Raw genomic sequence first — 13004 nt, 5'->3', positions numbered from 1 at the left:
GGTTTGTCGTTGATACTGTCGTCGTTTGCATGTGACGGACAAAAACGCATGGCAAGCAGACGACAAGCAGCTGTAGCCATTAGCCGCGGGGAGCTAGCGACAATTTGGGACCTACGGTGTTGTAAAACGCAGCGCTAAACGCGTTTGGAGGAATGATTACTGCTTTACTGGATGCTGAAAGTATTTTAACAAACAGACCCTTTTTACATGTTAACGACGGAGCTGCTTTAGCGCTGTTAGCTTTAGCCAGCGCATTTTGAAAGATGATTTAAGCATTTTATAACCAGTTTCTATACATTCACCACCGGACCATCTCACAAACCACAGCGGCACTGTTTATGATAGTCCCAAGCCTGGATAAAAGGAGGAAAGTTGTACCAAGACGTGCCATTTGGGCGATACTTAAACAGTATAGCGCTAGTTCCATTGTAGCAGCTATCGGAATTGAAAGTTGCGTTGATATCGACAAGCCAGAAACCACGTCGTACGCCCAAGTTGATTTAAGGAAAAGGAAAAACAGATCAATGTTTTGCAATTTCAAAACATTACCAACAAAAAAACTTCTCCTCTTTAAAGACTGATGAAGAAATCCATACCGAAACGCACGTGCGGCTCGTCATGTCGCTCGCGAAAAGGGGTCGAGGAAAGATTGCGGTAATGGCTACAGCCGCGTGAACAAGCTACTGACAAAAGAACTCACTGATTTAGTTCACAATAGACACTTTTCCAGAGCCACCGAGGACGTCACACAGCTCAAACCACGCCACGACAAGACAAAAACATGTTCCCGGCGCATCTGCATTATTGTCCCCTTAAGAGAAGCCGATGCAAGTTTCGAAATTGAGTCTGATTTTTTTGTTTTCTTCTTCGCCTCTCTTGACATTTGTGCGCCGTTTGAGGAATGAACTAGAATCTCGCTAGCGTCGCTAAATGACTCGAATCCGTGCGGACCCCTATAGCAGCTTGTGAAATAAAACAAAGTGCGTCGTGTCAATAATAAGATAAACAATCTCTATATATATATATCTTATGCGATTAAGGGGGTAAAAAGGAAAGTATTGTAGAGTAATGTATTATAATTAAGTGCTGCATTTCCAGTTACGCTTGCACGCCTGCAGGAGGCGCTGTTCGATTGGTCTAAAGCTAAAAAGAGCTAAAAACTTTGGGGCATAAGTGCTTTTCGTATAAGCTGAACTAGGCTAAAGTCAGATGTGCTTTGAAGGGACAAAGTCAAAGCCCGTTTAGAGGTCACCAATTATGATTTTAATCATATTTTAGGGGATTCAAGCTTTGAGGCTCGTGAGGAAATGAAAAATATCGGGGAGATTTTAAGTTGTTCTTTTGTATTTTTAAGTACCATTTAAACAAAGCTTTTATCCGTAATTTACTGAAGTTGATTATATTTTTTTGTACTTTAATGAACTGCACTGCCTGACCAAAAAAATGTCACCGCAAAAAAGTTGTTATTAAGTTTGTGGCGTTAGTTTTTCACCGAGATCTTGTTGTTTGATTTGATCTTGTGTTGATGATGGGAGAGTCTGACCACTGCGCCAAGCCTTCTCCAGCACATCCCAAAGATCCTCAGTGGGGTTAAGGTCTGGACTCTGTGGAGGCCATGCCATCTCATGCTCCTGAAGCTGCTCTATCGCAACGTGAGCCCGATGAATCCTGGCTTTGTCATCTTGGAATACGCCCGTGCCATCAAGGATGAAGTAATCCACTGATGGAATAACCAGGATGTTCAGCTGATCTCGTTCTTTAGGCTCACAGTGTTGAGCCCCAGAGCAGAACCTTTAGTTAAATCCGACTTTTTGTTTTTGTAGGTTGGCAGTTTATTGGTGAAAACATATTTGGTCCAATTTGAATCTAATTATAAAGCCTTTTTTAATCAATTGTAAACTAGCAGTTGTTAGCACTAGTGGTTGTTTACATGACCGTGATGACATTGCTCTCTGAAAGTTCTGAGCTCATAAAGTCATCCCAGCAAAGAATTTGGGTGAATCAGCGTTGATAAATGGTGACCTCTAAACCGCTTTTATTTTATTTTTTTATTTTGGGGGGGAATAAGCGTAGAATTTCTAACATCACATAGAAAAAGTGTCCCGCTACAAACTCCCCGTCACCACATGGGAACCGCGACAGTCCATAATGAGCCTAGAGGGACTGCACAATGAATCGCACATTGTAGATAGTTACTGACACGATATCTAAATCGCAAAGTCTGCAATTACAAGGGCAGCAAGTTTTATACATGTTAAGATCACCAGGAGTCACAAAAATCCTGCTTGAGTAAAGAGTGAGGTACTTTTCAATCCAAAAAGTCTGTTTGATGTTTCAGCATTGATGGGATAAATGTGAAAATTCAGATAGTTCCAAAAAATACATCATAAATTGGATTCATATTTTCTGTAAGATACAAGAATATTCATTAAACTTTTTCACTTCCATGTAGCGTGAAGCTTTTGTCATTTATATATTTACTATAGATAAACAATTTGTATTTTTCAAAGGAAATTATGTGTATTATCGAAATAATTGCAGCCTTTGCGATTTTCCGATTCTGGTGCAATTCATCTTGCGGCCATGTCATGTTTCCTCGTATTGTGCAGCCCTGGGCCACAGCCCGGCTCCTGCGCCACGCGGGGGCCGGGAGCCTCAGATCAAACAGATGGAGCTCGGATCAGACTTGGCTCGGACTCCGTGACCGACCGGAGACAGACGAGGTTTTTAACTCGGTCTCGGCATCAACACCGGGGCGGTTTTATAAAAGGGGCGATTCGAAGGATTTAGGACACCTGTACGTGCTTCTTAAGACTGAATATTTGTTTATGTAAATACAAGAATGGGTCAGAGAAGTCCTCAGACCCCGGGAGAGCCGCTTGGCAAAGGTATAGCTTTCCACTTGAATAGAAACTCCCGTAGTTTTGTTTTTTGCTGCTTGATAATATTTGAATTTATGTTGTTAAAGTCTCTGTAGCTGAATTTTTGTGCGTCTGATTAAAAATACTTGAACTATCAGGCTATTTCTCCTTGACAGTCATGGTTATAAATTCATCCTTGTGAAAAAAAAAAAAAAAAATCATACTATTTGTTATTTACACGCTATCTCTTTTATTGGGTGTAAATACAAAATCAGGGATTGTGCCTTTAACATAAATGTCTGTTCAAATCCTTTCATTTGAAACCGCGCCGTGCATTCCTAATTTTGATAAGCTACAGGGTTTTAGTTACTATGGCAATCCTTTTACCTCTAAATAAAGCTGTTTTATTCTTTATGACAGATCATAATAAAACGCTCCTTCTATAGAACCGTCCCAGATAAAGATTTGGCCCCAGTTAAAATCCTCGACTGTAACCACATTAGCAGCTTTCATGTAGCTGAGGTCGGATCATTCTGCAGCTCCACTGGTGGCCGCTAGGGGGCGCAGCGCTGCTCTGCCCTCCTGCTGGGACATAAGCTCAGAGAGGTCAGATAAGGTCAGTCGTCACTTTGGACTGTGGTGACAGGTTTAAAAAGGCTAAGTCTAAAGGTTGGTCGTGTTTAATGGGCCAGATGTGAGTGAGGAATGATTTCAGGATTCAGCCTCGTCACCGGTTATTTCCCAAAGTGACAAAGGTAGTTATTATTTTAACAACACGCTCCTCTGTCGTTTAGGTTAAACCTCAAACGTCCTTCGCCCGCCCGTCTCCGCTGTGCTGGACTCTGACAGTGCCCGATGCAAATGTAGACACTGTTTAAATCGCAGGCCTAAAAAGTATCTCCCAAATGCTCAGAGAGAGACCAAAGCAGGACTGAAGTTTAGGCCTCTGCAGCCACCGTACAGAGTTTTTTTTTTGCTGATCCAGAACCAGTCCGTTCCCAGGATCCTGTCTGACTACAGTTCACATTGATGCGCCTCATGCTCCCAGACATCTACGATCACGAAGCCTGTACATGTCTGACACAGATGGAGTGCCGAGGCACGCACAATATTGCACACTAAATGAATGTCCTCCTCTCAGGAGTTGAGCCACATGTTTTGGACTAAAGAAAGCAGAGAAAAGCTCGGATTCAAACAAATGGAACGCGGCGAAGCCCCGTAGTTCGCTCTTGGGGCAATAGCACCATAAAGAGCCTGCTCCACTGCACCCTCCGTTTGGGACGGCCCTCTGCCCGACATTTTACACCTCACAATATCTCCTTTTCTTCTCGTTGCTTTGTGTCACATCATGGTGCATATGTGCAAAGCCACCCGTATCCTGTCCGTGTTAATCTCCGCGCGGGACCCTCCAGGCGTCCCGTGCCGTCTGCCCCCTGTGATGGGCAGCTGTGGGGCAGCGTGGTGTTTTCGCCCCCTGCCGTGGCCCTACAGTACTGATCCAGAGGACCTCGTGAGCCGTAAACGAGTGAGAATAAGGCACAGTCGTAATGACAGAGGATGCCGCTGCGCCGCTCTCACCTCAGTTTAGAACCCCCCCCTCCCCGGGACCCTTCCCTCAGGACCCCTCCCTCCCCAGGAACAAACAAAACAGAAAAACCCACAGAAAACGTGGGCGTCTTAATAAGGATCTTTTTTTTTACAGCTGATTCACAAAATCATAATTAGTACATCTAAGTTAGCACTTTTTTCATTAGGTTTTATGGACATGGCGCAAAGGGCTGATATTTAGTCGTTTCAAATCTCAGGGTCTGGTTAGTTTGAGGCAGAGGCTCCGAAGCTCTTAAGGTCAAATTAAAGTAGTAGATGAGCCCACAGCGTGCTACAGGCTGCAGCTGCACTGCCTCCTCTACAAACTCTGTCAGATTTGGTTTAGTCCATAATATACTTTCTCTTTGTGCTGATGTCAAATATCTGCTCTCTAGATTTATATAATAGACTCTGTTTTTGTTTTTTTCAGATTAGAACTTCGTTTCTACCCCTTTAAAACATTGAACTTGTTTTCCAAATAGCTTTGATGTGTGCAAAATCTGTCTGGTAGAGATAGAAACACTCTGGTCATTGTCAGTAAATCAAGTAGAAACGGTTCGTATATCTTACAGTTCCTTATAGCAGCGGCTGACTGTGAGTGGTGGGTTGTGGGAGACATCCGGTCATGACGAGGAAACAACGGGCAGTCCGTGGAGGTTGTGTGGGTGATTCCCTTCGATCTGTATATTACAAGTCAAACTTGAGTCTCTCTGTAGCTTGGTGTTTGCTCTTCGCTGGCGGTCAGTCGTCCTCGCCCTCCTCGCCCCCGTGGCCCTCGGGCAGCAGTTCTGAGGCCCGCTTCTCTCGACTACGCTCCTGGATCTTCCTCATCTCCTCCGCGTACTTACTGAACGTGTTGCCGAATTTGGACCACACTTTGCAGGGCACCGTGATGGAGTTCCGGTACGTAGGCTTCACCTCGCTGACCCGCATGAACACGCCGTACTTGTTGGAGCCCACGTCGAAGAAGAAGCGCTTGTTGTCTACGGTCAGAGAGGTGCCCTCGGGCAGCTCTGCGGGCTCCTCGTCCACGCCGTAATCGTCGATGAGTTTGGCCAACGCGTCACGGAACTCGATGAGCCCCTGCGCCGGCAGAGCGATGGTCTGGCCCTGCGCGCTGCCGAGCCCCGGCCCCCGGTTAACGGTCTGCCGGATCCTGAGGAACCGCCCCCTCTGGTTCTCCTTCAGATCCATGTAGTATTTACGGTTCTCCCGCACCAGGAACTCGCTCTTCAGCGCCCGCCGCGGCTCGTCCTGCACCAGGTCCGGGTTGCTGGGGCCCAGCTGGGCGTAGTGCTCGATAAAGTCCCCGAGGTAGTCTCGGAACTCAACGGCCACGGACATTGACAGAGTCAGGCGGCTCTTGTTTCCCCCAGCGCCGACCTCGGCTATCTTTAGGAAGCGGCCTTTCACGTTCTGCTTCACGTCGAGGTAGAAGCGCTTGTTCTGGATGTCGACCCGCTTCGAGGCGAGCTCCTCGGTGTCGTGCTGCAGGCGGGACATGCCGCCCATTGCCCCTGGAGGCAGCGGGCCTGCAGCGGGCCCTCCGTGGTCACTGCCACTGTCTCTGTCCGCCATGATGCTGCCTCCCTGCTTTACCTTCCTGTCTCCCAGCCTCTGCAACCTCGACTGCTCGTCAAGCACACCGCTGTCTCGCGAGAACACGCGAGAGTAGGTGAAAAAAATGAAAGTAATGCTACTGTAGTCCTGCTCTGAGCTGCGTTCAGGAGCACAGTGTGCGCGCACCGCCACCGTGCGTGCGCAACACCGCGTTCAGTCCTGCTTTTAGAGAAATGAAACTTAGACCGGACTGAGCTCAGAGTCACAGATACTGAGAAGGAAAAACGAGTCATAACATCTCCAGAGTCTGCAGTCATGTAGAACACAGAGGTTTGATGGACGTCGCCCTCGTTGCTCATTTTGAGACACCAATTGCGTCATTCGTGACACGAGATCAGGACCGCTGTGCTTTTTCTAAATGACTCAACAGTTCAACAGAAAACATGGCTAATATTGCGCAGTTTCCTTTTTGATTTCACTTGTAAAGTTATTTCCCAATAAATGTAGCAAACAGCCTATAAGCTGCTAATTGTTTATTCCCTCTTGGCCTGTTATTTCACATTAAAGTGATGGGATGAAGCGGAATAAGAGAAGATGATACTTTATTGATCTCACAGATGGAGAAATTGCATAAAATAAAAGAATGTTTTAATTAATATCATTATTTTGTGTGTGTTGTTACGAAAACTTTGATTGAAGTGATTGAAGTGTTTTACTCCATCTTTACTTCAGCTTTAGTTTTAAATCCCACTCATCCATTTGTCAGGTTGCATAAGTTCTTTGCCATTTGAGGCCGTGCTTATTTAACAATGGGTGAACAATGCGTAATAAACGGGGGCTGTTTGGGTTCAGCACCACGGACAGCTCCCGTGACCGGACTCAAAAGACTCAAAAAGCCCTTATTTACAAACAACTGTGTTCAGTGTCACGAATATCCACACAAAGCCCTGGAGCAGATGAACAAACACAAAGTAAGAACATCTACGCAGTAAAGTAGTGATAAATGATGAAAAACAGACTAATAAGAAGGACGGGGAGTCAACGAGACCATTTGAACAACAATGTCTTGAAGTTTCTCGGAGCTGAGCATTTTAAGTAAAACTGAGACTGAGTTAAACTTGCATCATCTCACGGAATCTTACAGAACGCACAGCTGTAAACGACATGTGCAGAACTCTGGAGGGTTAATGAGCTCTCTGGGGCCCTCAAGTGGTGAGAGTTGGCAAGTGCATAGAGACTGTTGAAACTGTCACCCATGTTAACGCAGTGTTGGCGACTGTGTGCGAGCTGGTTAACAAATAGTTTCTTAGTTCACAGAAAAAGATACGTTTTCCTACAAAACCACAGCACACTTGGCAGGTGTCAGTGATTTACGACAGCAAATAAGAAGAGGAACATTTGAGACCCCCTGAGTTGTATGTTCTGTGATCATTATGAGGCTGCGGCAACAGTAGATTTCATTGACAACTTTTGCTTAGATGACAAATTAAAGTGGGATAAAAATACAGATCACATCACAAAAAAGGCTCAACAGAGACTACATTTTATGAAGAAACTGGTGTCCTTTCAGGTGGATAGAAACATGTTGAAAATGTTTTACAGTTGCTTTTGTGGAGAGTGTTCTGACTTTCTGTATCATCTGCTGGTTTCAGGGCCATGACTGAGGCACAAAAGAACTGCCTTAGGAGAATATGTACAGTCGCAGCAAAATCCTCGGTGTTCCTCTGAAGGGTCTGCAGGACATTTATTTTGCTCGAGCTCTGAATAAAGCAGACATAATATTATCAAAACATCCTCTGTTTAGAGAGTTGGAGCTGCTCCCCTCAGGTCGAAGGTACAGGAGCCCCTGCCCTGACTAAACACAGGACCAGGCAGTCATCTGTGCCACAAGCCATTTTACAATTAAACAAACCAACAATACGAAGTAAACAACAGTGATTTTTTTATTTTTTATTATTCTGCACAGCTGGTCTGTCAGAGAAGGTTTTTAAGGAATGTAGATTTTAACGATTTTAACATAATTTAAACTGAGCTTGACGAGCCGTGGTTTGTTCTTTGTATGTTGTCAATGTTTGGATCTGTCTGCTGGGGTCACTGTTGTATTTGTGTATTTCCACTCACTGCAAATGAATTTCCCCACGGGGACAATACATTTCTACTACTACTACAAGGGGAATGTATGGCGGTTGAGAGGTTCAGCACCATGGACAGCGACCCCGCCCCTTTGGCCGTGACAAGGCTCTAGGGGGCCCCAGAAAGTAAAAAGGGGCTCAATTAAAATGATGAGCAGTGTTGGGGGTAACATACTACAAAAGCAACGAGTTACTCAAATATAGTACTTTTTTTCAGTAACTAAGGAATATAGCATGTTACACAAAATAGAGGAGTATACTAGATTCAGATTCATTTATTGGCCATTTGCAGTTTGAAAAACCACATTGGGAAAAATAATGTGCAAAGAGCTCAAAGTGCGATATGTAAAACACGTAAAAAGACACAAAATAAAAAACAGAACACACAAACAGTGCCACATTAAAAGCCTAAGGACAACATATTGTACAATAAAAGTCCACACAGATAAATGTAATAGAAGTGCTTGTTTAAAGTGCCTTGTTTAAAGGAATAGGCCACCGTTTTTACACACTGAGATATGTTCTTACCTTAGCTTTGACGAGTTCTTTAGGACCTGTCTGATCTTCCCCCGTGCCTTCAGTCACGTAAACACAGCACAGACGGACGTAATAATACCAGAGTAGTTCAAAATCCGCGCAGTAATCTTCACTTTACTGTGCGGATGCCAAATTACTCCTGGTATTATTACGCCTTACAATATAGTTCCCCCTTTTATCCGCTTAGAAAATCCACATTGTTTAATTTTGTGTAATTATACTTTGTAGTGGAACACTTCACGTAACCATATTTAAATAGGGAAAACGTGGAAGAGCTTGGTAGCTTCTATCTTGACCTGTTTTGGAGCTATAGAGGAGAGAGGGAGAGGCTAAATGCTAACGCCGTCTGCGCTGTGTTTACGTGACTGAAGATCAGACAGGTCCTAAAGAACTCGTCAAAGCTAAGGTAAGAACATTTCTCAGTATGTAAAAATGGTGGCCTATTCCTTTAAAGCTCGATTCAGTAGTCGAGCTTTACATGTGGCCATGTACACTACATGGCCACATGTAAAGCTCGACTACTGAATAGTCATTACATTTCAAGTAACCCGAGTTACAAGAACATTTAAATTTATGAACAAAAAAATGGCAAACTTCCCCGAAAATAAAATGCAGTATCAAATCATGTTGGACACTGTTGCATAAGATCTGTAGTTAATGTCGTCAAGACAAACCAGAGAGAATGGGGGAAAGTGAAGGAGAAGGAAATCTCTGACTGTTACTATTTTCAGTTTATGTTTTGCCAAAAGTAACTCAAAGTAGTGTAACTCAGCTACACTTTTGAAACAGTAATATGTAATACAAACATATTACATTTGTTAGCTGTAAGTACTAATACAGAATATATTACAGTTTTAAAGTATCTTGCCCAACACTGATGCAGAGGAAGCTGGTCTAAATCACACTGTTGCCCATGAAGCCGTGATCGCTGCTTCACTGAGAATATTCATCTGTTTCCATCAAAAAATAACATTCTTAAAGCTGTGGTCAATTTTTTTTTTTTTAAAGTGGGAGTTTCTAGTTCTGGAAGTAGCAAAGAGTGGAAGTGGGAGTAAACAGTGTGAGTAGTAGTTAGTATCTCACTCCCACGACCAGCTGCTTCCATTTAGGGCTATTTTCATTTTGGTTTTGTCCAAAATTAGTCCTGGCTCACATAGTCTTTGCTTTGGGCCAAGTAGAGAATACATAGTTATTACCAGAGGAGTAATGTTTATGTTCACAACTTTTACTCCACTACATTTGTGCATATGTACTGAGTTTGTCTCCGTCATGTTGCTGCACAAAGTTATTATCAATAACACTTATTTCTCAGATGGATTTAATTTGAGCAGCTTTTACTTGTATTGTATTGTATAATATTTAATCATCATAGTTTGTACTTTTACTCAAGTACTTTGACCACTGGTTTTACTTTGCCTGGCTGTTTCCTGCATTGTAAAGAATGTTCACTTTTCCTTTACAGATACGTCCATAGTTGCTCTGCTGCTCTACAATGTACAATGTAAGTTCATTCTACCTATATGTTCTTCAATAACAGCTACAGATGCCTGTGCACTATAATATTTCAGTAAATTGACCTTACACTTAAAAATCAAGTACATTTTTCTTTTTTTCTTCTTTTTTTCCACCATGTTACAATGTTGTTCTCTCGTTAACAAACATACCTGGAGTTGTGTTTCGACCCTCTAGCGCATCTTTGAGTAAGTGTTGGATCTTCTTAGCACCTCCTCCTTTTCCCAAGCAGCTCCTCCTCTCCTCTTCATGTCTTGCTAATCTTAATCCTTTCATTGTAAATTAAAAACACTTGCCACAGTTCACTTCAGCCACATGGGTCACATTAACTGTTGATGTTTTCTCTCTTTACTGGAGGAAAGGGCTCAGAGGGACTATACGGAGTTTAGTGTAGAATGAGCCCAGACCTGTTCACCACAACTGCCTCTAAAATCCTGTCACTCAAAATGTTGTTCATTCGGGTCTGAAGCGCCGTCATGCACGAGCTTAAAGGGGGGGTATTATGCAAAATGGACTTTTTCAAGCTTTACATCATGTTATTCTGTCATTCCCTCATTAAAAACATGGCTGAAGTGTTGCCTTGGCACATTCACGTGTTTTTGAGTCATCTGTACAAACTCTGATGGCGGCCATTTTAGGGATAGGTTTGCCTGAGTCCTCCTAGGAACGCCCCCACCTCCTGGAGACGCCTCCGAGCTTTTGTCACCAGCCGAGTAACCAACCACTGCTCCTCAGCAGAACCCCCTCCCCACTGATGCCACAGACAGCGTGTGGAGGGGGCGTGTCTAAAGGCTCAGAGGTTCTTAAAGAGACAGAGGCCTATTTCAAGACATTCACTACAGCCATTTTGAGAGAGACATTTTATACAAGGCAGTTATTCTAATTTACTGCATTTACAGACCAACAGAAGGTTTGTCATCATTGTAGTGTGATATAGACTGGTGCTATGGGACCAGTGTTGGGTGTAACGCGTTACTAAGTAACGTGTTACTGTAACGAAATTACAATTTGAGTAACGTAGTAGTGTAACGCGTTATTATGAAAATACGTTTAATTATATTACAGTTACTACCTAAATACTTCGTTACCGGCGACACCGGGCCTCGGGAAAGCGAGAGAACTGCACTACCGCTGCCTGCGTGCCCGCGTGCTTACGTTACGCTGAGCACATGAGCGAGATTGTTTGTAAAGCAACATGGAAGAGCCAGAGCAGAGGAATTCGTTTTACCGGTGGAGATATGCACACTATTTTAACTATATCAGTCAAAAAGATAAAAACGTTGTCGTGGAGTGCAAGCTTTGCGCGGGCAGCAAGCGATTGTCCACCGCAGCCAACTCATCCTCCAACCTTTTAAAACACTTGCAGCGTCAACACTCAACTATTAAGCTAGTCGCTAAAGAGCGTCTCAGTGAAGCCTCCGACAGCACAACACCAACACGATATAAGCAGCCTCGACTTGAATTACGCTGTCAGGTAACCTCAAAGACTGAAATAAATAGACTTGTAGCGGCATATGTTGTTGAAGAGATGCTGCCCATTTCTACTGTAGAGTCGCCGTCTTTCAGAAACATTTTACGCAAAATACAAACTGCGGATGGATTGGACAGTACAAGCGACAGAAAAACATTTGTAAACTATCTGGAGAAGTGCTACAGCAAGATGGAAAGTGAGTTAAAGTCAACCTTCGAGAGCCTGGAGTATGTTTCGACCACTGCTGATATTTGGACCTGTCATAATAAAAGTTTCATGGGCATGACAGCACATTGGATTAACCCAAACAACCTCAAACGTGAAAAAGCAGCTATTGCCTGCCGAGGAATAAAAGGACGTCATACATACGATGTCGTGGCAAGTGAAATAGAACGTATACATTCAGCGTTTGGACTCACTCACAAGGTTACTGCCACTGTGACAGATAATGGGTCAAACTTCGTAAAAGCCTTTCGGATCTACGAGGCAGCAACAGCATCTTCTGAGTCGGAGGAGGACGGGGGTGAAGAGGAGGAGGACAATGTTGTTTTTGCTGATGTAAATGACATACTATCTAATGGCACTGCAGAAGGAGATTATATTCTGCCCCCTCACTTACGGTGTGCTTCACACATGCTGAACTTGATTTCTAATAATGATGTGAACAAATGGCTGTCTGCAAATGCTGAGTCCAAATTTGTGTACAGAAGTGCTACAGCTAAGTGCTCTGCTCTCTGGACCAAGTGTAGCCGTTCAACTGTAGCCTCAGAGCTTGTTGAGGATATATGCGAAAAAAAAGCTCATTGTCCCTGTAACAACAAGATGGAACTCATTCCATGATTCCTTGACATGCATCCTCACTATTCCAATCCCACAGTTAAACCACTTGTGTGCTCAGTTAGACATAAGAGTCCTCTCTGAACGTGAACATAAATTTCTTACTGAATACTGTTCAGTAATGAAACCCCTCACCGTTGCCTTGGATATTTTGCAAGGTGAAGATAACTGCTACTATGGATGTCTTCTGCCAACACTAGAAGTTTTAATGTCCAAGATGTTGGCACTGCAACCTGGGCTCTCAAGAATGACTGCTGGTCTGCCAGATGTCATTGTACAGGTATGTATACTTACTTTCGTTTAAACTATAAAAGAAATAATGCACTTTTTTATGATGTTGTACTTTTTTTTACATGCAGGCCATCAAGACCAGATTTGGGTCTGTGCCGGAAAACGAGGATGCTCAACTTGCTGCTGTCACACTGCCAAAGTTTAAACTGAGGTGGCTGAAAGAAGAGCAGAGGAAAGACTTTTTAAAGACACTGCTGGTAACACAATGCCGATCTT

General features: G+C 43.6%; 1 protein-coding gene across 1 annotated transcript; it reads right to left on the bottom strand.

The window, feature by feature from the left end:
- Positions 1-4707: 4707 nt before the first annotated feature.
- purab (purine-rich element binding protein Ab) lies at positions 4708-6128 on the bottom strand. The gene has a single exon (XM_079556298.1). It carries the CDS (start codon positions 6024-6026, stop codon positions 5190-5192), a length of 837 nt encoding a protein of 278 aa, XP_079412424.1. The 5' UTR covers positions 6027-6128; the 3' UTR covers positions 4708-5189.
- Positions 6129-13004: the final 6876 nt, after the last annotated feature.

The sequence above is a fragment of the Gobius niger genome (genome assembly GCF_951799975.1).
Source record: "Gobius niger genome assembly, chromosome: 5".
In the NCBI taxonomy this organism is placed as follows: Eukaryota; Metazoa; Chordata; class Actinopteri; order Gobiiformes; family Gobiidae; genus Gobius; species Gobius niger.
The sequence above is the reverse complement of the archived record's forward strand: the minus strand, read 5'-3'. Positions and strand labels throughout refer to the sequence as shown.

Excerpts from the sequence above, each read along its gene's own strand:
- purab (XM_079556298.1), bottom strand. The coding sequence starts at position 6,026 with ATGGCGGACAGAGACAGTGGCAGTGACCACGGAGGGCCCGCTGCAGGC.